Source organism: Pezoporus wallicus, unplaced genomic scaffold (genome assembly GCF_028554395.1).
Source record: "Pezoporus wallicus isolate ANWC-B61680 ecotype Strahan unplaced genomic scaffold, APGP_CSIRO_Pwel_v1 contig_10426, whole genome shotgun sequence".
Lineage (NCBI taxonomy): Eukaryota > Metazoa > Chordata > Aves > Psittaciformes > Psittacidae > Pezoporus > Pezoporus wallicus.
Genome location: NW_026636432.1, coordinates 185415 through 209243, shown reverse-complemented (window position 1 = coordinate 209243; position 23829 = coordinate 185415). Strand labels below are relative to the sequence as shown.

At 45.3% G+C, this 23829-nt stretch overlaps 1 protein-coding gene across 1 annotated transcript in view; it reads left to right on the top strand.

Moving 5' to 3' along the window:
• Positions 1-23829, top strand: part of INSR (insulin receptor) — a 50310-nt gene that overhangs the window by 14779 nt on the left and 11702 nt on the right. Inside the window, exons 3-10 of the mRNA XM_057400310.1 lie at positions 14964-15279; positions 16819-16964; positions 17257-17401; positions 17647-17861; positions 20102-20228; positions 20841-21091; positions 21472-21639; positions 22015-22216. Coding sequence (XP_057256293.1) covers positions 14964-15279; positions 16819-16964; positions 17257-17401; positions 17647-17861; positions 20102-20228; positions 20841-21091; positions 21472-21639; positions 22015-22216 — 1570 coding nt within the window. The remainder of the gene's footprint in view (positions 1-14963; positions 15280-16818; positions 16965-17256; positions 17402-17646; positions 17862-20101; positions 20229-20840; positions 21092-21471; positions 21640-22014; positions 22217-23829) is intronic.

Here is a 23829-nt window from a genome sequence, read left to right as displayed (position 1 = left end):
GCTGGTTACAAGTTCAGTGATCATGCTTCCCAATTATATCCTATAATTGTGTGCAAGTTCCTATTGGAGGGATGTGAATGAACTTGCTGGGATGTTTATTAGGGTCTTGGTTAGCTGGAAAACAAAATAAGATGTTGGATGCTTGGTCCATGCCTGTAGTTATTTCAGTTGCTGCTTTGATCCAAAGTTTGTGGCACTACATAAGTGTACAAAGCAGCTCACTGTGGCTTCGACGCTGAGATGCTGTAGATGACAACTGTGTGTGTTCATCATCTTTATCTAGGTTTTTTAGCTGACGGTGCTGGGGGGCCCCGTGTCTGGGCTGACATGGTTGGAGAGTCATCAGCATTGCTTTTATTTTGGCTTGTGACATTTAAAACAAACAGAGAATTAACTTTGGCTCTGCGTGGTGCTTGAATGCTGGCCGGGTGTAATGTTTTCACATGGGGAGTCTGGCTGCCTTGGGAATCTGGATTTGAAAATGAATTGAATGAACAAGACAGGACACTCGGCACCTGTCGATGTCCAAGAAGTTTTCTAATGTGAAATTTCCTTCTCCCTTCTTCAAAATAGGATCAGAATTGCTACAGAGAAGAAGGACACAGGCAGGGAAGAGGATGCTCTGTATTAGGTTGCTTCTAACTCAGTATCCTCAGTGTGAAATGCTTCACTTGAGAATGTGTTTTCCTGTGTACCTGACCAGAGGCTGCCTCCTGGGCATCTTGAGAGGTTGGAAGCTCTGAGAAAGAAGGTGCTATAAAGGAAATCCCCCCCCAAAAGAGCTGTAAAGAAAGTCCAGCTCAAACAGCACTCAGCAGAATGCTGGCATTCATGTTCTTCCTATTTTTAAAGAACTTGGGGTGTGTGTAGTTTCCCCAGCATCACTTAGGTGCACTCCAGGAGAATAAATGGGATTTTCATCTTGTGTATCTGGTTAGACCTGCTCTTTTTCCATGGTGTCAAGGAATACTGCTCTGCTTCTGCTGTAAACCAGGCAATTTCAGCTCTCACAGTGTAGTCACTGAAGCTCTGGCAGGTTAAGCATTGGGCTATTAAGCATTATGACCATTGATCATATGCAGGCTGTTGAGGGTGACAGCTATTCAGCAAGTTTGTCCCATGAAGACCGTAAAATTTGCAAGGTCTCACCAGTTGGGGAAGGGAGATTTCATCAATCTGGTCATAGAACTACTCCAGTCTTTCATTTTCTGTGCATTGTGAAGGCTTCTGGAGATGTGCACTTCTTATTGCTGCTCACCTGGGACTGACAGCTGCTGCCGTGTGGCCATGCTAGAATTTCAGGGCCCTGGCACAATGAACTGAGCTTGAGCTCAAGCTCCAGGTTGGACTGATGGGTTTGAAGTCAAAGCAGAGAGTTAAGGCAACTTTGGTAGCAAACTTGTCAGAGATGAGAGGAAATACCTGCAGACTGAGCAGCAGTAACTTCTGGGTCACTGGCTTTCTGGTTCATCATGCTCCTGACCCCTAAACATGATTCCTCATTTAGTGTTTATTACAGAGTGGATTGTCCAGGGCAGGGAGGCAGGAGGTTGGTCTCCATTTGTTCATCAAAATAAAGCCTGCTGGACTACCAGATTGTAAGGAAGGGAAGGTTTGTAGGGCAAGGGAACAGCCATGGCTTGCAGTTGTGTAGCCATGATTTCCAGCTCAAGTTTTTATGTTTTCTCTGGTTTTGTAACTGGGGGGATTTGATTATGTTAGCACAAAGCATTACTGCAGCGTAAGGCTTTAATACCTGTGGGCAGGGGCAGCACTTGCAGCACAGCAAGGGAGAGCTTGGGCCCCATGCAGTGTTTCAGAGGTGCAGGAAGAGGAAAGACTTGAATGCAGAGATGTAAATTCCTTGGGGGGGGGGGGGGCAAAACTGCAAAGAGTTTACGTGACACGAAATGGGGTTGCCTGTCTGCTGGCTGGCTTTTCCCTATCGATGTGAAGACTGCCAAGTCTGATGCTGTGTGCTAAAGAGCAGGATTATTTGGTGGCTGTGGGAAAGCTGCTGAACTTGGCAGCCTTGCTTTGGATAACGTGAGTGAGATGCCATTAGCTTCTGAGTTATCTGTTCGAAAGTACCCGAAAATACTAAGGTTTTACTAAGCAACCTGCAGCTGTTGCAGTGAACTAAGCGTCTGGAAATCCCTCACACAGACTTCAGACAAACTGTCATATCAGCAACTTCTTATGTTTGAGAAGGTACATAAAGAGTGCTTGTGCTTGAATGTGGGCTTGAACCCTGCTGCACTGTTAAGGACACAATTAGAAGTCCTTAGGAATGATGCAGGAAGCTTTACCAGTGTATTGGGTTTCCTAGGAATAAAGCACATGCAATCCAGCAGCCATCATGGGATAACTAAGCATTTTTCTGTTACCACTTTAAACGTCATCAGGCATCCATGCTGCGTTACCACACTGCAAGGATTTTAATACTTCATGAGCGATGAAAGTAGTCATTAAAATTTGAGTACTGGACAAATGTTCTTTTCTGCAAAGACAAACCAATTCCACTGGTAGTGATAACAGCAGGACTTGTTTTTTCTGGTCTTCAGTCTTTTCTGAATGTCACCTTTCTGGAGTAAGGCTGATAGCACTGGGTGTGTTTACGCAGCTTCAGCTGGGGATGAATGAGTCCCAGAGTTCCCTTGTGAGTACCCCTCAGAAGCTCCCAAAAGCTGGAGAGGAAATGGAGCTCCTCAGTGTGATGCCTGTCTGAAAGTCTCACCCAGTGAAGCCTTAACATGGCTTAAAGCAATAAAGCTTTTGTTTTAGAACTGTATTTGAAGCAAAGCCTTTAAAGCTCAATAAACTGTTTCTCTGTTCATTCAGTTCTGTGGGATTTAGACTTGGGGAATCTGCACGCTCCGTGTTTCTGGCAGAAGGACAAGTGTAACGTGCAGTAGCAGTCTTACCTAGAGACTTAATGAAAAAGCATTTGTGTGGAAACCACTGGTCTATCAGAAACAACTTCTCACCTCATCGGTGGTTATTAAATGAGCAAAAGAAGTGCCATGTGTAGATTACCTTTTCCTTAGGCTTCTCTTCCATACTCCAATAACCTTATCTCCAGGGCTGCTGAAATAATTTGTGTGGTGTTTGGCTGCTCTTTCAGTGCTTAGAGTTTGTAGCCTACAAAACCGGTCTAGAAATCTATTAGAACTGGGTATCCACATCAAGCATCAGTTTTTTGTTCTGGGGAATAGAAAATGTTCTCCTTTGAGCCTAAACAGTGCATGGATTTGGTGGGTGTGATAAGAAAAACGTCCTCTTGTTTTGCACGGCTCTGTTGGTGAAAGGAGGAGCTGCTGGATGACGGGGCTTGTTGATCAGCACCAGGGCAGAGTGTGTTGTTTTTCCACATGCTCTAATCTGTGATAACAAAAAGAACTCCAGATTGTGTTTTTCAAACACACTTTAGGTCTCTCGCTGCTCAGATTTGCCAGTGACTGTGCACTGCAGTAATACATCCATCCACCCAAAGCCTAATTTGGAGTGGCACGGTTTCAAATATGAGCCTTGTTTTGATACTGAAGGAGACTGAGCAGGAATCAGCATTAAACTGTCAAGTGTCTTGCTTCATACCATGTATTCTGCAGAGGATCTTGTGCTGGATGTGGACATGAGATACCACCGACCTCTTCTTAGCACTGCCCTTGGCCTCTTGGGTGGTTCATTGCCCCCCTCCGTGCCTCACTGGTTGCCTGTAACATGGAGTGAGCTGCTGGTGAGCTGGGCTTCAAGACACTTCAGATAGCGAGTGCAGGGAGTGCCTGGAGGCAGAATTTAAGGTGGGTTTAGACAAACAACTGTCAGAAATGCCTTGGATAAAGTATTTGACCTGGCTTCGGACAGGCGGCATCTCAAACTTCTTCAGCTCCTCTCCAGGTGAAGGTTAGTTTTCAGCAACAGCAGCTCTGTTCTGAGGTTTGAAATGCTCATAGCTGGCTGAAGATAAAGACTCTTTGTCCCTGGAGAAACTGATACAGCTTCAGGTACCTGGTAGAGGAGAGCCCCATCTCTTTTTCTTGCTAGATAATGCTAGTTTGTGTCATTTTTATTCCCCAGAGGGCTCTAGGCATTGTAAAGGTATTTCCATAAGCTACACACGCACGCAGTAATTACCCACTGAGGGATGGGCAGGCTCACCTGCCGTGACAGACCGGCTCTGAACAGTCTTTAATTGCTCTGAGATGGACAATGCTGATGGTGACTGGTGATTAGACCATATCTTGCCTCCCGTGCTGATAAACATCCACAAAGCTGAAGCTTTTTAGCAACCCGTGGCACACGCCTGCACAGTCGTGTTCCGTGAGCAGATCCTGTTTCTCTCAATGGCCAAGTGTAGTTTAACAGGCGGATAATGAGACTTTTACTACTACTCTACTTCCTTATTGTCAAACAGTGACTTCAGTGGTGGTTGGTTGCGCTGTAAAATCTTACCACAGCAGAGGTATGGAATCACAGGAGGGTTTGGTTAGTCCAACCCTCCTGCATGCTGTTGTGATATGGAAATTGGGGGGGGGAAAAATGGGCTTCCTAATGACCAGTACCATGAGTTGCAGCACAGGTGGGAAATCAGTGTGGTAGCAGAAGGATGGATGTGTTAGCCCTCTGGTGAATCCTGTTGTGCATTGCCTGCTCACATGGGATGTAAGCGCTCCGTGTGATTCCAGGCTGCCTGCTGCCAGCCCTAGGTTACATTGGGAAGCAGGCAGCTGACCAGCAGCACTTCTTCCAAGGGCGCTGCCTGCTTTGAGAGCCTGCTCGAGACCTGGAGTCGCCTTCCCTCTGCTGCTGTCTCCAGCAGTCAGCCTCTGCCTGGCACAGAGCAAAAGCCATCCCCTTGGAGTGCCTGCAGCAGGACAGAGCCTGGCATTGTGATCAGATTCCCACCGGAGCTGTGCCGTGGCCAGGGTGGATTTGGGCAGCATGCTGAGTGACCACGCGCTGAAACACTTTATGCATCCCAGTAACTTAAGGAAAAGGATAAATCTGGTTGGTAGAGCTTCATCCTCCAGAGATTTCTGTGCACAGCTGGCCTTCAGGCGATACTTCACCTTCCTCTCTCCTCATTCTATCTGGGAGGTGAGGTGGGAAGCAGGGGATCTGGAAGAAATTATGTTCCATCTTTCTCTCTGCTTCTTTTCAGTATCTTCGCCCACAAACACAAATTCCATTCCAGTATCTGTGTTTACAACTCATGACTGTGCCATGAAATCTGTCCAGATTAAAATCTTAACCTCTGTCTGACATTTTTGTGTAGATCATTAGTTATCAGCTTAATCTCCTTGTGGTTAATCTTATACTTCCGCCCATTTCATTACCGCTCTTGGTTACTGACAGCCCCACTTTCCTATTTGCTCTAAACTATGCTTTCTCTTTGGTGTAGATTTGTTCTTATTTTGTGTCCAGATTCCATTTTATACATCTTTCCACATAACTTACCCAAAATGCAATCTTCCTCATTGCCATTTAGCTGAATATGTCAACTTAGTTTTCATTCTTTCATGCCTTGTTACAACATCTTTCTCTATGGCCTTGAGAAAAGCAGTCTTATTCCTCTCTTATCTTTGCAGAAAGCAAAGGTTAGACATTCTGCCTCATGCTTTGGTTGTACTGCTCCTTGTTTCCAGGACGGGGTTTGGAGGTAAAAGTCACAGCTTGTCTTAGATCTGTGTTTGGAAAAATCAGATGGACCTTGTCCTTAGACCATCACACTACATTGAAGCATTTCTGCATATCTCCATTGCAGATACCAACTCCCATGCTTCTCTTTTATGACTTGCCCTGATGCAGCATCTTCTCTCTTTCAGCACTAAGCTGCTGACTTCTTATTTTGGTGAGTTCAAGCTGCTGATCACTAAGAAATAAATTGCTCTCATGAGGAGCTTGGCCCCAGCACTGTGGTCACCTGGCTCGAGGTGGTTCCCATCCTGCTTGTTAAGAGAGCAGAGAGCTGTGTTCAAAATACAGCATGGAGAGACTTCACATGCAATTACACTTATTTTTAGGACATCTGTGGCTGCCTGGACCACTGCACTGTGGTTCTCTTGGGTCTTCTGGGATCGCAGTGTGAGTGAGCAGGTTCAGTGGGAGTAGGTTAAAGTGAACAGGGATGTTTGCAAGATGCTGTACATCAGGAAGAGCAATATATAGTTAAATATTAACATGAAGCTTTCATGAGGTGCCCAGGTGGCGTGTCAACCGTTGAATGATAAAAACAAATCCTTAGGTTGTAATAAGGATTGAAATTTAACAAACCACAACAGCAAAACAGCACCCTCAGAGCTCGGAGTAAAGCTGCCATGGAATCATAGAATGGTTTGGATTGGAAGGGACCTTAAAGCTCATCCAGCTCCAACCCCTGTCACAGGCAGGGACCCCTTCCACTAGAGCAGCTTGCTCCAAGCCCCTGGGTCCAACCTGGCCTTGAACACTGCCAGGGATGGGGCAGCCACAGCTTCTCTGGGCACCCTGTGCCAGCGCCTCAGCACCCTCACAGGGAAGAGCTTTTGCCTAAGAGCTCATTCCCCAAATTAACTTTAATGATTCTGGTTGTGGTCTAAATAACAAATGATCTCTTCCGCTGTGCCGAATCAAGCACAATATGAGGCGCCTGATGTCCAAACTACTTTAAAATTAACTACTCCTTACAAATTTCCGTGTTCCCCAGAGCTTGGGTGCCCTGAACGTTTCTGTTCCTTTTTACAGGGAGACAGATTTCACTTAGTGCTCTTTTGCATAATTACTGTCAGAATTGGCTGCAGCTTGAAAATGGCTTTATTGTGCCATTTCTAGATCTTCAGTGATAAGCCCCTCACACTAGCAAAGCCTAGGGTTTAGTACCAATTTGCATGGGGGGTATTACACTTAGTGATAACTGCCTGAGGATTCCAGGTCTGCTTGAAGATGTAGTGTGTCGGTTCGGGGGCCTGCATATTGAAGCAGAGAGGTTGGTGGTTATTTCTGATCCTTTATGCTGCACTAAGCTCCTGTGTAATTTTGAACACAAAGTACAAGGAGCAGGCTCGATGTGCTTGCCAGAGAATGGCACAACAGCAGCGTTGTAGGTACTAGGTAAAGTATTTACAACTTCTTGTCGTTATCCTTGCGTGCACTTTGTGCCACTTGTTCTCTTTTAAGAGTGTTGCTGTGTTTTCAAATCAAACTCCTTGTTTTGGTATTTTCAGCTTGACTGCCAACAGTTTAGCCAGATTCCTGTGGGTTGTTTTTACCTGCTTGGGAATCAGCTTGACTGCACGATACTAAGAGATGACAACAGACCTAGTCTTGAGTCTTATTGTTATCATTCATTGTTTCTCTTTGTCCCCTAGCTTTCATCAGAGAGAGATGGTTTGCTCTGTAGGTTCAGTTCGTAAGGGGCTTGCTGTAAACACCATGTGCACTGCTTGAAATGCACGAAAGGCAAATGTTTCTTTGATCTATATTCTATCTGGGTCATGTTAGGCATACTTGAATGGCAGGCATCCAGTTATCTGTGTAAATAGTTGGGGTGACAGAGGACAGCAGGAGTGAAAACCTCCAAGGGAGAGAAACAGAAGGATCTAGAAGATCTGTGAAACAACAGCCTGGCCTGAAGGTTCAACGGGAAAAGGTGAGGGACCTTCATAGTTGAGGTTTGTAGCCCAAGAAGTCCTATCCCCCCAAATAAGAGATGATAGTTGGGCTGTCTTACTAACTCCAGCCTCAAGGTGAGCCATCACGTCTGAAGTTACACCGGGTTTTGTAGCCTGGGTACAGGTACTGTGCTGTGTCCTCAGTGCGGTAGCTGGAGCAGCTCATTTGCAAAGGTTGTAAATTCTTAAGAAGATTAAGAGCAAGTGACCGAAGGCAGTGTGGATCTGTTGCAGCTGATGACTTCCTCCAGGCTTCATCCTATTAAGATGACTTATATATAAATATATTTTTGTTTATTATGTAAATAAAAGTATGTGTATCTATAGGTATGTATGCATCTGAGTTCCTCTTAGTAAGATTTATGTAGTCCTTGACATAATTCACATATGAATTTCTCTGTTTCCAGAGAAATACTCCACCAGCAGTTGTAGTGCAAACAATAATAGATTACTCCACACTCTTAACAGCAGAAGGTTGGCACGCAAAAGACTGTTTCTAGAAAGATCTCCTTTATCCATTCTTTCCTTCTACCAACAACAGAGCTGAAACTTTTCCCCCTATCTCCATTCAACAACTTCTTTCACAGACCTCCATATCCTCCATTATCATGACTGGACAAGGTGGCACATGACTCCAAACACTTTTATCTTCTCTGAACTCACATTTGCTCATCCTTACAAGCCCACACAACAGTCCCAGCATCTCCATAGGGTTTAGCTGTGGTGGCTGGTCTAGACTGGGAGGATGCCTTGCGGGAAGAAGCTGAATACACAGGGTTTGCAAATGGCACCAATCCTGTTTTGGAATATTTGAGACATTCCCTGTGTGAGCACGTATCTTGTGAGAGGGCTGGGAGGTGCAACAATAGATAAGAGTTGTAATGCTGTCCTGAGAAATGTCAATGGGAAGAGCTTCCTTTATGTTTTAGTAAGTGTGTTGTTTTTGGAAGTTACTGTCTATGGGAAGGGAGGCACCTGCAGTTAATTTTATCTGTTCCTGTGTAAATACAGACCTCCTGATGTTCCCAGCTCACAGTTCAGTGGGGTCATGGCATTATGTACTGTAATATCTTACTTTATAAATAACACTTTAATTTTAGTGCTGATTGTAAAACCTTGGATTCATTTGGCACTTGCTCCTTCCTGACTTGGTGCTAAGAACTGAGATCCTGTGTGTGGATCACAGCATTTGAGGTGATGCGTTTTGGGAGGGTTGTTCCTTGGATGCCTTTGGCACTGGGGAGAAGGGAGGGATGGATGTTGTCGGAGCAGTTGAGCACTGTGAATAAGTGACAGGAAAACTGCTTGAACATCTTGTGATATCTCCTGAATTTTGCTTGATAACCGCAGCCAGTGTCGGGCATTGCTGGCGGTTGTGTTGGAGAAGTGTTTTAACCTCTTGGGGTTTTGTTCTCTCCTAGTTTCTCCCTTTACTTTGATGATTCAGAAAGGTCTGGGAGAGCTGCTGTTGTTAGTTGCTGAGGTGATGGGAAGTCCTTGTGCTTTTACAGTCCGATGGACCTCTATAACCATGTTCTTCCCAGCCACGTCGCTGCCCTTGTAGTGCCCTGGGAGCAGTTTGCCCTGCACAGCCCAAGAACTGCCACTGCTGGGGTTTGGGGTTTAGGTTTCTGTCTCTTTGGTCTTGGTGACATGAAGAAATAATTGAAGGACATAAACCACAATGCAGAGGGGCTGGCAGGGCACTTTTTCTTGCAGCAACCCTCTGTCTACCCACTGTGCCATGGAGTTCTAGATTTATAACCTGGTCTTCACTGGACAGTTTTATTTCATTTTTAATAGCTCTTTCAACCCTATGCTACATGAGCGCACTCGGATCAGGTGTTGCCTTGATGTCTTCAGATCAAGTAAATGCTCACAAGTAAAGAATGATCATGAGTCAAAAATGAAGTTGTTTTACAGGTAAAAGTTACGTTACGGGATTCTGTAACAGACGCTTAGTGACTTGCTGAATTTGGCGTCTTCTTGACAGGAAGAGTTACTCTTGAGAAGTGATCCAAGTGAAAAATAGCATGTACACTGAACATGATTTAATACCTCATTTTAGAAGGAGGTAAGATCCATATGGACTTCGTAGCAGCGATGCCACTCAGCCCTTGCAGAAGTTGGGGAAACAAGCACAACCTCTGTAGTGCTAAATTAAGATCCCATGCTTGCAACACGCACTCAGAGGAGTTACTGCCGGGGGTGATTAGTCCTTGGGTTTCCTTTTTTTACCGGCTTGTTGGTTTTGTTTTGGTTCAGACCCACACAGTCCCATTTCTACAGAGGTCATTGTTGTGACTGTACAGTTAGGACATTAAGTGACAGTTCCCACTGCAACTGTAACTCAAGTATGATTATTATGTATGTGTGTGTGCAAGACTATTCATGGATAAATCTATGTGACCGATCCTGAAGCCATTTACAGTAAGAGGGGGGAAAAAAAAACCCTCAGGGAAATGCAGAGCTCTGCGATAGTGTTTCTGTGGGACTCTGGCTTTGAATTATACACGTGTGCACGTCATATAACATTACACTAACCTAAGCTCTGGCACCGAGCGATACGTGTCGCGGCCAAAACAAGCCATTTTAAGCTGTGTCAATGCCGGATTCATACTGGCTTCCTCCTCCGTTTTTCTCCTGGTTATAAATATACCTCAGGAGTTAAAACACTCGCTGTGAGGATAAACCCTGCAATAGCCAGTTACATTGCATTGGCGTGGTGAGTTTTGTGGCATCATAGGCAGAGAGTGGCACCGTGGGCTCCCGGTGGGAGGTGAGGGCTTGTTTGGGGAGCTGGCAAGGGGTTAAGGAGTGTTTGCCTTGTGCAGATAGCTGAGCGGTTGGATGCCTCCCTGTGCAGGCAGCAAATGCATTGGCTGAGGTTGAGGGCGGTTCTCCTGCCACAGATGTTTTCTGTCCTGGACTTCGTTGGATCTGGAGCCTCCCAATTGCCTTGTCTGTAATGGAAATAACAGCTTGTGTAATTCAGGAAAAGGGACCTGGTGGTGCAAGGGGAGTTTGCTCCATGCCGCTGGCTCGGTCAGGATATGGCTGGTGGCCCTGCTTGGCCAAGAGGACCCGCGGTAGCCAGGGCTGCCTCTGCTGACCCACGTTCCCATGGATGGGGCTTGTGATCGCAAGGTGGAAACATCACTTTAATTCATGACAGATTAGTCCTGAAACCATGTGGGAGCATCTGTCTGTATAGAGATGTATATGAGGTATCTTATGTTCATACATATGGGTTGGAATTTCTTCTTAATGAGGAAAGCACCATCCGTTTGAGCACTGAGCTCAGCTCACCCAGAACATCGCTATTTAAACCCATCCTGTGGCAGAGCATCTCAAAAGAACAGCGAAACTTACCCCGAGTGATTTTTATCTCTTTATTTTCCTCCTTTTCTGACAATTCACTGCTGTTGTTTTATTCACAGAAGGCAAGAAACAAAACCTGACACCAGTGGTTTTATTCCTATTTCGGTACGCAGAGTGTTTAGTAACTGAGCAGCCGAATGCTTAATTGACTTGCCTGTGAAATACAGATCTCCTGGTTACCTGTGCTGGCTCATATGTTTACAGTATCAGTATGTTTGTTTGCACCTGAAGCACAGGGAAGTGATGAAATGATTGGAGCGATCCAGAGAGGTGGAAATTCCTTTGCCCTGACTCTGCTGCCTTTTGTCCCCCCAAGCTGGGCCTCAGCAGCATGAAGAAATGTCAGTTTGAATCTATAATCAGAAAGGTTTGTAAAATGCATTGTTTCCTAAGTGTCTGGAGCCACTCTAGCTAGCTAGTTAAATATTTATTCACCCCTGGAACAACAGGTTTGAACCTCTTGTTTTTCCCCCAGCCAGGGCAGATCAGTTGAGCATTCTGCTGTTTGTCGTCCTTGGGACAGGGGTTTTGGAAATCCCATTCTTAAAGATCTGATGAAGAGGTTTTGTGGCCAGGATGAGCAGCTGTGTGCTGGTGCTGAAACACTTCTTCCTGCAGCAGCTTCTGTGGTACAGTGTGATGGCTTCTGCCCCCACCCCAAAATAGCTGTTCCCTTGATTCTAATGAGGATTCATGAAGTTGCATTTTGACTTTCTTCTGTTCTATGTGGAATGCAGAGAGCTGACTTCTTTCCCTATGCCATGGTGGAGGCACCGCGTTGTCCCAAAGTCCCACAGCATCAACCAGAGGCTGGGGCTGTATAGGTGCTGTGTGTAAGTGCATCCTGTGCATCCTCAGTGTGTACCAGGCCATGCCACAGCTCCCTAAAGTGCCATCTCATTGTGAAGAGGTGAATCTGCATGAGCTGACGACAATTATTGGAGTCTGCAGACCTCAATGATGATGGGGTCATGAGGTGCACTTGGTCAGCACAAACCTGTTCAGTGTTTTCCTGCAGGGAAAGCATAATGTGGCAGAAAAACAACCCCCAAAACCCCTATCTGACCCGTCCAGAGTCACATAACATGGATGCTATAGTAATAGTTATAAGAAGCAGTAGTGGAGATGCACTGGTGAGGTTTCTACATGACTTTTAGGTGCTTTCTATCATGCATACTTGATAATGTCAAGACAACATCGATTCAGGAGCATATGTAGTGGGGATTTGCACAAAGTAATGATTGACAATTTCTGGTCTCTAGTGCTTAAAGGAAAAAAGATTGCCTTGCCTGCTTTGCTCGCTTCAGAGCTGTCTTTTAGACATCAAAAGCTTGTAGAACAGGAAAGAGAAACGTTAAGAACAGTTTAAAAATAGTTTAATTGTATCTGCTAAAAACCTTTAGAGTTGAGAACTTCAACAGTTTCTGCCCTGTGAATATTTGCAGCTGGGTTCAAAATGTGTAAATAACCACGGGACTTTGAAGGTCGGTTTCCATGACAAATTCGAAGAAGTAATAGTGTGGCATAATGTGAAATAGGTGCCATACAATCACAGAATCATGCAATGGTTTGGGTTAGAAAGGAGCTTAAGATGCCTGGTTCCAACCCCCTGCCATGGGCAGGGATGCCTCACGCTAGACCACATCGTGCATGCGTTAGGGAGTGCTTTGCATGGGGACCAGCCTCTGCACATCATCTGCTCCACGACTCCTTGGGAAACAAGTGTTGTCTTTTAACAGCAACTTTGTCATTCTTTAGCATGAAACAGAGCTGGGAAGATACCCTTTTGGAGGGAGCGCAGATGATGAGCACTGCCTTGTGCTGCCAGCACTCCCTCCTCCAGCTTGCACTAGTTATTCCCACATGTGTGTTTGTGGAGCATTTGACTTCCCAGCTGGATGCTGACCCACTGCAGGGGACTAGCGAGTGTAGAAGTCATCCTTGTGAGACGTTAGGATGTCAGTGCTCACTGAGCACACGTGGGGAAGTGTGTGTGAAATAGTCCAGGCTTTTTCCCCACCCATAAACCTTGATATTTTAGACTGGAATGAATAAGTTTGATAGTGCTTTGGACTAAATTCTGGAATTTTCTGTCTTGTGTTTTTCTGTTGCCAGTATTTTCAATAAACTGCAGCCGTGACATCTGTTTCAGGCTTGTGCTCCATCTGTGAGCTGGTAAAGAATGTATAACCATGCTTTTAAAGCAAGCTTCTCCTTTTATATTTCATCTAATCGGGTTCTTCCATTTGGCTGTTGCATTTCCATCAATTAGTATTTGTGAGGGGCTCACAACATCAGACCTATTGCTAGAACAGGGCAGAAGGTTGGTCAGCCTAAAAGAAGATGAATATGAAATACACTCCTGTGCTTGTTGTTCTTGGGTGAATCGTGAGAGATGCACAGATACCTGCAGTGAATGACTGATGTGGAAGCAGGGAGATACTTGAGATTAAACTGACCTTGTGATAGAATTTCAATCTTACCCATTTCATATTTCTTCAAAGGATTTATCAGGCTGGAACAAAGCAGAGGTTGCTCATCTTTACTGTCCCACCTACTGCAGCTACTGCTGCTTATTCCAAGAATGGCATTCACCACTTTAACACACTTAATTCTGCAATCCTTTAACATGGGGTGGAGCATGGTGAAAGGGGATTTTGAGGCAGATGGTGTTAATTCAGTGTGGAGTTACTTGGTCTGGCCAGCACTGGTCACAGGAGGACTTACCTCTGTCTTCCTTCACTGAGAGCACTTGGGCAGGACATCAGAAGCCGTTCAGCTGTGCCCTCAGATAAAACCCTCCTGTGTGGTGAGAAGAATGTGTTGTCTTGATCTGTGTCTTGGCCATTCATAGCTGTAGCCTAAAGGCTGTATGAAACCATGGGGATAAATCCAGGCCTGTGTTCCCCATCCTTCATCTGAAGTTCTTCCTCCTGCTCTTTAAATGGCTGCATCAAAGCGGTACTTGGCTTTGGTGCTTGCTCTTGTAGTGGTGATCTCAGCTTTATTGTGTCTTTCCTGACTGGAAGTCCTGTGGGCATGTTCCGGATTAAGCAGCTGGATTTATTTGGTTCAGCCTCATTAGAGCCATTAAGGCTGAGTGTGAAGGTGCTGAGTAGTGGAGGAGCAGGACTGTCCTTCCCTTCTGAGCTGCTCTGGGTTTGCTCAGCCTCCTCTCTGGCTCCTTCCTTGCTCAGTGTTAGTCATGGTGTTTGCTCTGAGCTATGCTGCCACTTGGTTTCTATTTCAAAGCCCAAACCACTCATTAAAAGTATTGTGAGGCACTAAGTAATGGGTAATTAAAAAGTAAACCATAAAAACCTCAAGCAGTAACACTCCTGGGTGCCATTCTTTTGGGGCTTGATGGGAGAGTCACCAAAGAGCTTGTGTTGGGTTGGCAGGGCAGCAGGTTTCCTCTGGGGAAACTGGTGACAGGTTGATAGGCAGACAGGAAGCAAATCCTGATAGAGCTGAAGAAGTATTGTTGGACATGCATTATTTGCAGCATAGTTGTGGGAAACTTAGTTTCTTAATCTAAGGAACTAGGATCTTCTGTCTGAAACTGGCTATCCCAGTCTGGGAAGCTCTCCTTGTAGAGGCTCATTGCTTGTGGGCTTCAGTTATAATGTTGGAGTCACCAGAGCTCTCCTGGGAGCCTTGTGGGGCTGGACTCAGAGAAGAGGGAGCCTGAGTTTTCTCTCTTTAAAGATGAACATTAACGAATCGTGAGGGTGAATGATAACGCTTCCAAAAAGTTATTAACATTTGAAACTTGCACTGAAAAGGGGAGATGAGGCAGATGCCTGCGCTTCATGGGTGCCTCTTTGCAAAGCAGGTTGCCAAGTTAAGCAGGATGAAGTGTCGTTGCTTGTAAGCCTTCTTGGTCATCATCGGGTTGTCTCGCGATGCTCATTTCCTTTCCTCTGTTCACAGTGTGTCCACCTGCCTGCAAGTCCCAGGGCTGCACCTCCGATGGTCAGTGCTGCCACAGCGAGTGTCTGGGGGACTGCACAGAGCCCAACAACCCTGAGAAATGTGTGGCTTGCCGCAACTTCTACCTGGAAGGCAGATGTGTGGACACCTGCCCACCCGGTTACTACCGCTTTGAGGGCTGGCGATGCGTGACCTTCAGCTTCTGCCAGGAGCTGCACAACAAGTGCAAGAATGCCCGGGAGTCGGGCTGTCACGTTATCCACAACAATGAATGTGTTCACGAGTGCCCCTCGGGCTACATCATGAATTCCAGCAAGTAAGTACAAGTGTCTGCAGGTAAAGAAACCAGGCTGTCGGTTCTGGACTGTGCTTTCCTCTCGCTTGGACACAGGGCTTGTGTTCTCTGTCAAAACCAAGAAGAGTTTCCGGCCTTGGAGAGTCTGTGATGATTACCTGGTCTACTTTAATATGATTTGTAAACTAATACCTTGCTAATTCAAGCCATTAAAAGCAGACAGGTCTACCTGCCATGTGCCAACAGCTTTTTTCCCTGGCTTCCCTTGTTTCCTCTCAAGTGTGGAAAAAGGGGGAAAGGGAGATTGAGAGACAGGACAAGCAAGAGGAGCATCCTCAAGTTGGAAGGGTCTTTCTGCAATCAAGTGGGATGAGGGAGATGGGCAACAGAGAGGCTTTAGTAGCCCTGCTTCCCTTCCCCTCCAAAGCTGACCTCAGACCAGAGAGCCTTGCTATGAAGCAGAACAGGGAGAAGTCGTGTCTAATGAAAAGAGCATAGCATGTTTCGAGTGGATCATTCTCAGAATATCTATCTCTCATCCCTGTAATTACTTTCACTGAGAAGGTTCAAGCTGTGCCAGACGTAAACGGACAATGTAACAAACAAGTGTAGCACAAATCAAAGCAGGGAACAGCCCTTCTGCCTATTCCCAGGGTTTTCGACAAAGGAATTAAATAATTTATGTGGCTGAGCTGTTTATCAGTGAAAACCTTTTGTTTGTCCCACAATAACATTATATATAGTGATGAGTCAGATTTCCTATGAATATTGGTAGCTCTGTGCTCACATGTATTTGCTCCTGCCATAATAATTTCAGGGAATTCACTCTAACAGGACTTTTCATTCTGGTTCCTGTTTTGTTTTTCAAAAGAATGATATAGCAGCCCACAAAGTAGATCTGCTGCTTGTATAACAGCACCCATTGCCTCCCTCCCATGTTTGTTCCAGGCTGCTGTCAGTAGGACCTCTCAACAGTACTCCGTGCTTTTCCTAGAGCATCTATTTCTCTGAACTAGTTGGGAACACGTTCTTGTGGTGGTATGACCAGGGCAAGCAGTCATCTTGCTGCTATTTAAGAAGTATTTCCCCAGAGCACAAAGCACATGCTTGCTTGTCTTTTTTTCAAATAACTTTATGTACAGTCCTTAATCAGAGGATTCCCAGATGAATGAGCAGCTCCACTCATCAATTGTATGTGTGGTTCATAATCATCTTGGGATGGAGGCTGGGTTTCTTGGTTGTGAAAGCCCTGGTGTGTATAGCACTGAGCAGCGTTGTGGTGGATGGTCTGTTCAAAGAGATCAAAATCACTTCATTCTGGTTTCTGTTGCATAGGAAGGGACCAAGTGATAATGTTTGAAACATGGAAATGATAGTTTAAAGAATTATCAGCACTTATTTGGAGTTCCTCAGAGCTGCGTGCTGCCCGCTGCAGGTGAATCCCATGGCAGATTGTTAGGACACTGTTGCTTTGAGTGGATTGCTCTTTTGTGAATGGCTGGGGACACCCCGGCTGATATTCTGCATCACATCTGCATTCCGGGCTCTCTTGTTTTGCAGCTTGCACTGCACCCCCTGCGCAGGGCCCTGCCCAAAGGTTTGTGACTATGGGAAGGAGAAGACGATCGATTCGGTGACATCGGCTCAGGAGCTCCGCGGCTGCACGGTTGTTAATGGAAGCTTAGTAATAAATATCCGTGGAGGAAGTAAGTTCTGCAGGAGTAAGGGATTAGGCAGGACTGGATGTTGGAGCAGTAAAAATGACGCTATCCATGAGCTTGGGTATTTTCCTTTTGCTTTGACCACTTTGAATTTTAACATGAATCAGAGAAGTAACCACAAAGCAAAAGCTTTTGTGATGTTCGTTTGGTTTTTTTTGCCAAGTCGTTTTTGTAAGGTCTCATGAAATAATGTACAACAGTTCTATTTAATATGTTTGGGCTTTGTATCAGTGTTTGTGAGCTCAGAAAACTAAAGCCGATGTTTTCCTCTCCATAGATAACATAGCAGCTGAGCTAGAAGCGAATCTTGGCTTGATAGAAGAAATCTCAGGTTACCTAAAAATTCGCCGGTCTTATGCCTTGGTTTCTCTTTCTTTCTTCCGTAAACTGCATCTGATTAGAGGAGAAACACTAGAAGCTGGGTGAGTTCTTTCAAAAGATACTTTATTTTAATGCTTTCTGGTATAAGGAGTGTCAGGGCCATCGGGGTGATTTGTATTGGTAAACAATTCCCAAGTTATTTTTAAACATTCCTTTGCTCACGGCTCATGCCTACCAGGCAGAGTAGTTTGCCTTCATTTATCTTTGATGTCTGGATCAGTGCATGAGGAAAACAGTGTTTTCAATGGATCCCCTCCCAATCCACATTTCCATTCTCTGCTTTCAGGAATTATTCCTTTTATGCCTTGGATAACCAGAATCTTCGGCAGCTCTGGGACTGGAGTAAGCACAACCTCACTATTGCACGAGGCAAACTCTTCTTCCATTATAATCCCAAGCTATGTTTGTCGGAAATTCACAAGATGGAGGAGATCTCTGGGACTAAGGGGCGTCAGGAAAGGAATGACATAGCCCTGAAGACGAATGGGGATCAAGCTTCATGTAAGGAAGCCTGAGAATGCAGTGAGACTTGCATCCTTTTCCCTCTGTCTTGCTAACCTCATGCTCTTCCTTCTCTCAGCCTAGCCAAGGATGTTTTTCCAGGGACTGTCCTTGTCCCTTTGGTGAATCACCAGACTTGCACTTGCCCCGTGCACTGCAGCAGCACCATCAATATGCTATGAGTAAAAGTACTTAGGGGTTCTCCAGCTGGCCATGCTCCTACTGTGCCAACTTTGGTCTTCAGAAGTTTGCTCTTTGTAGGCTCAGCTGTTGAGTTTTCCAGGGTTATGTGTATTGTGGCTTTTTGAAGAGTTTAGCACAACATAACCTCAGTCCAGGCTGGGGCTTTGTGTTACTGCTGAGTACCTCATTAATAGTCATCATCTTCATTTCCCATGTCATGAGGCAACAGTATGCACACAGCATAAACAGTAGAGAAACAGGATTTCCACCCATCTCTGGAGCCATGGGAGGGAATTGCTATGACAACAGTCAGAGATGTTCTTCCAGCACTTGTTATGCTTCTCCGAGGTTTTTAAGCTCACAGCTTTCTTCAAGAACAACGATAAGGCAATGCCTGTGTCAACGTGGCTGAGAAGCAAACACAGTGTTGCTTTATTCTCTAACTAAAGTTGTGCTGCTGAAGATGTAGTTTTGTGGATGTTTATTTTGGCAGCAATAAGTACATCCCTTCTGCACCCCCAGCCCTGCTGTTTGTTCCCATTGTATGCCACACACAATCCCCTTTCCTTGTTTGTGCCGGTATAACTCTTACCGGGCTGCATGGTGAACCAGATGGTAGATGTAATCTGGTAAAAAATAGGTTGGTTTTAGCTTATGTCATCTCTCTTCCTTGCCCCACAAAGTTTTACATGCATACACAGGTTAACACATGAGATGCTTAAGCAGGTATCACCACCAAGAGCGCCAGCATTAACTGAAGTATGATTTCAGTTCCTTGCATTTCAGTTCCTTGCTCTTTCCCCAGCTTGCCATGCACCTTAGAGCATCCTGTGGCTGCACTGTTTCTCTGTGTTTGGTGCCAGCACTGCTCAAACAACCCCTTCCCCAGTTCTGCCTGTGTTATGCTGATCCAGTTATTTGTGAACAGACTTAAAAGGTGAAGGTGTTTCAGATGAATTGGTTTCCTGATACGGTTTGCCGCGTATCAGCACATGCATCCATGCCAGGACAGCAGAGGGAAGGGAACATAATGACTTCCTACCCAAAAAACTAGCAGTACCAGTGTAAACCCATACATAGAGCCATACCCTCAGGGATATGGCAGCTCTAGCCTGGGCAGAGTGAAGGAGCTACCTGTAAAGGTCGTCTCCTCCCGCGAGACTAAAAACCTCTTCTTACATTTGGGGATGAGCCTGGATTTGGGGTTCAAACCCAGCTCTGTTGTGTGATTGTGTGCAGATCCTGGGTTGTTTTAGCTGGTTGTTTCATTTGAAAGCAGCTGTAAGAGATGGTTGCACGTCTCTTTGCCAGCTTTAACTCCACTCTTGCTGAGCTGTTGCCTGTGCCACCCCCCACCTCAGACCACAGGTTGCTGCTGTGTTTGGCTTTTTGTTTGCTTTTACTTTTCAAGTTGAGCTTTCACATGGGCAACATCCTGTTTACCAAAAAAAAGCACCCTTGTTTGTTCTGGATGTGGTGCCAGTGAAGTGAACATTCATCCTCCCTTGTGTAGCTACTGCAGGGGCGGCTAATCCAATCAGAGCTACACAGTTTGTCCTTCTCGGGCTGCTGGGACACACCATATCCGAATGGGTCCCTTGAGCCTCAAAACTCCATCCTCCTACAACTGTTTGTTGTTCTTCCCTCCAGCATGCAAAGGGACCACGCTGCTCCAGGCAAGGCTGGGAGTTCATACACTTCATTTTTGTAGCCTCTGCCTTCTGTACAAACCTTATTACTGGCTTCAGCTGTGTAGGGCATCATGAACTTTAAATATGTTCCCTTTAGATTTCCCACTTACTAGCACTTAGTTCAACTGGACTACAGGGTTACTTCCATAAAACCATAGAAAACTTAAAGCTGGCAGGAACCTTAGGAGGTCATCAGCTCAAACCCCTGGATAAAGGCAGAAATAGCATTGAAGACCAGGTTTTGGTGAGCAGCTCTTCTCAATGCCACCATTCTTACAGCTGTCTGTGGAGAAAAGAGAATTAAACCTAGAATCCTTTATTTGTTTTAGCATTAACAAAACTGTCGTTGCTTCTCTTTTGGTTCAGGTGAAAATGAATTGCTGAAGTTTTCCTCCATTAGAACTTCTCATGACAAGATCCTGTTGAAGTGGGAGCCGTACTGGCCTCCGGATTTCCGTGATCTCCTGGGATTTATGCTTTTTTACAAAGAAGCGTAAGTGATCCACCATTAAGTTACAAAATAATCACCAAGCTGGGCTTCCACAAACAGCCGCTGGCATTGAAGAGTAGATATTAAACCTGCTGTAGGCACAGCTATTTAGTCTCTGTGACTGTCTGGCTCCTACCCTGTAGTTTCTGATCTTACCCTTATATTAAAGTGTTCATTAAAATCGCTGAGTTACTGAGTTGTGTGCAGCCAAAATTCCTCATGTAAGAACAATCCAACTATTAGTCCTTCCAACTCTTCCAGACATACATACTCTAACCATGTAGTTTATCATCTCCCCACTATCTCCACGGGATATTGAGGTTTTTATTCCTGTTGAGGTGGGAATTCCTTGAGAATAATGCTTACTGAACTGATTTTCATAAAGCTGAAAATAATTAGCCTGGATTTAGCCGTTGGGATCACCTGTGGAGTGGTGATGCTGTTAGGAGCCTGGGTTGCAGAGCTCCCTCTGCTTCCTTTTCAGAATACATACAATGAGTTGGTTATGTTTTCTCCCAAGGGTCAAGGATTATAACTTGTCTTTAGAAATGTTTTTAAAAGCTTGAATTAGGATTTTGTTAATTTCAGGCTTTTCTTTCTTTTTTTTTCCTAAAGTCCATACCAAAATGTGACGGAGTTTGATGGCCAAGATGCCTGTGGATCAAATAGCTGGACAGTTGTGGATGTTGACCCACCGCCACGGTCAAATGAGCCCAAAGCCCAGGCCCAGCCAGGCTGGCTCCTGAGGGGTTTAAAGCCATGGACACAGTATGCTGTATTTGTTAAAACCCTCGTCACCTTCTCAGATGAACGAAGAACTTATGGTGCAAAGAGTGAAATCATCTACGTGCAGACCAACGCTACTGGTCAGTATCATTAAATTAAGGTTGCCTTGGAAATGAAAAATAGACCTAAATAGTCTTCTGCCTGGTAGCCATGATAGTCCCATATCCGTGGAACTTTCCACTGCCATTGCAGCTCTACTGTGGTAGGAAGGTATTCCTAAACAAATGCCTGCTTCCCTGCATGGGAGATACCAGCGTGCCCTTTTGCTGTCAGGCTCATGGGCCATGTGTAAGAGCTTGTGTGCGTGCTAGTGCCTCCTCCTGCAGGACTGACGTGGACCTACTGTGGAGAAGAGTGTTTATTCCCATAGAAATGGAAACTTGCCTGTGTTTGTCCCTTGTTCTGTCAAGCTCTTGCAGAGCTGTGGAAGTGACCTCTGTCTCTTTTCCCACCCTCGCAGTTCCATCAGTCCCATTAGATCCAATATCTGTTTCCAACTCTTCGTCCCAAATCATTCTGAAGTGGAAGCCACCCTCAGAGCCCAATGGAAACATTACACACTACCTGGTGTTCTGGCAGCAGCAGGCAGAAGATAGTGAGCTTTATGAACTTGATTACTGCTTAAAAGGTGAGTATGTGTTTCTCTCTGAGCAGCCAAGTTAAGTTTTGAAGGGATCCTGTGACTGTTGGGAAATTATTTCAGAGCAGAGTTTCACTAAGGCCTCCCAAAATCTCACCTACTGTTCTCTGTTACTTAAACTGAGATGAACTGGGGTAGAACTTTGCCTACAGCAGCATCTGAGCTCCATTTCAGAAATAGCACAGTCTAGAAGCCAAGGCCTGTCATAAAAATGGGGAAGCTGCTCACGCCCTGGATGTGAAAGCTCAGGATGCCCAAACGTGCTGTGAATCTTGTGGACACTTGTTTGGGATCCTTGTTAGGATCAAACATCTGCTTCTGCCGTGTCAAGCATGAGTGCTACTAAAATTGTTTGATCCACAGGATTAAAACTGCCCTCAAGGACGTGGTCTCCTCCTTTTGAATCTGAAGATCCTCAGAAGTATAATCAAAGTGAAAATGAGGATGTCAGTGGAGAATGTTGCTCGTGTCCTAAAACAGACTCCCAGATACAAAAGGAGCTGGAGGAGTCTGCTTTCCGCAAGACATTTGAGAACTACCTTCACAATGAGGTTTTTGTCCCCAGGTACGAATATCATACAATATATAATAAGTAGAATAAACCTGGTGGTTAAGGGTAGGAAACATAATTGAATATTAAACAAAAATTGGGCTGGACATGGCCATATTGCAGGTCTCTGAGCTTCCATGAGCCTGTCTAGTCCATCTGAACCACAGGTATCAGAACTGGTGAGAGCTGAGCACTTACAGCTGATGTTATTACACATTTGGAAGGTCCTGGTCTTATTTCCCATCTCCGAGTTCTCCTCAGCTTGGGACTAAAGTGAGAATCTTTAACAAATAGCTGTATGCCTGCAGCTCATTTAAACTTGGTTGGTGCCAGAAATAGCTATTTATTTTTTTCTGTCTTAAAATTCTGTGGTCTAGCTTTTCGTCCAGTGGAAAAGAAAGGAAAAGAAACAGGGAAGCTTCCCATGCCACAGCCTTGTCCTTTAGCGCGGTATTTGCGGTCTTCCTTGCACTTAGTCTGGGAAATACCTCCAATACCATGAGGAATGCAGCTGCTGTGGGTGGTGAACGTCCTGTTTTGAATGGCACACACAGTGTCGTGTCACATTAAGTGGTGTTGAATGTCTTCACACTTCATATGCAACTGACAGAGGAAGCGCTGGGAGTCAGGTTAGAGTCTGTAACGATTTACCCTCCTGTCATGCATTTTGGGCTCTTTAATTTATTCTCCTCTTACTGCCCTTAGCTAATAAACATCTATTTGCAGCCACTTGACAAAAGCTGCACTGAGCATTTATTATGGAGTGTGTGTTAGACAGTGTCTTCTCTGTGAGCCTGGGTTGGTGCCTGCAGTTGTCACATGGAGACTTGTGCAGAGTCACTCCTGTTGTTGTTTCATTTATTTAGTGTTGATCAGGTCAAGTTCCAGTGTGCAAAATGACACCAGGACGTCGTATTCAAAAGCAGAGGAGAACCGAGACATGTACAAAAGCCAGACTCCTTTTGATGTAGGCAAACAATTCTGATGATCTGATTTTTATGTATTTGATTTATTTTTTTCTCCCAATTGTATTGTGCAGCCAGCCCAGGATGCTTCTCGGGCCACTTTCTGGGGTATGTATTTTAGGAAGAAACCAATCGCCACGATGTGCCACCTTGTCAGCCAGCTAAGGAAGAAATCTCCATTTCCCTAGGCTAACTAATCCTGTTAATGCAAGCCCCTTTTGCTGTTCTAAGTCAGCAGTAAGGATACCTTCCTGCTAACATGCGTCCTGCTTGTCTTTTCCGACAGACTCCAGACTGTCACAGCATAAACTGGAATTAGATTTCCTGTAAATACTGTGCCTGTTGCCTGCTCACAGGGCAGCCTGGCAACTGAACGTGATGTGTGCTTTACTTCAGGTGCTTTTATGTGCCTCCTGATAGTTTATTGACCTCTCTTGAGGTACTGCGTGGACTCCACTTGAGATAAGAAGCCTTCTGCCAGTCACCAGGAGGAATCTCACAGATGAGGCCAGCAGGGAATATGAGATGGCAGGGAGCAGGACAGAGCACTTGAGAAGTCACTCACCCGATGTCTTCTCTCCTTGTTTTTCATGTGCCATTTTTCTCCTCCTGTGCTGTTCCCAGCTATCTGATCCCTGGGCAGTATCCAGTCTCTATGAGGAT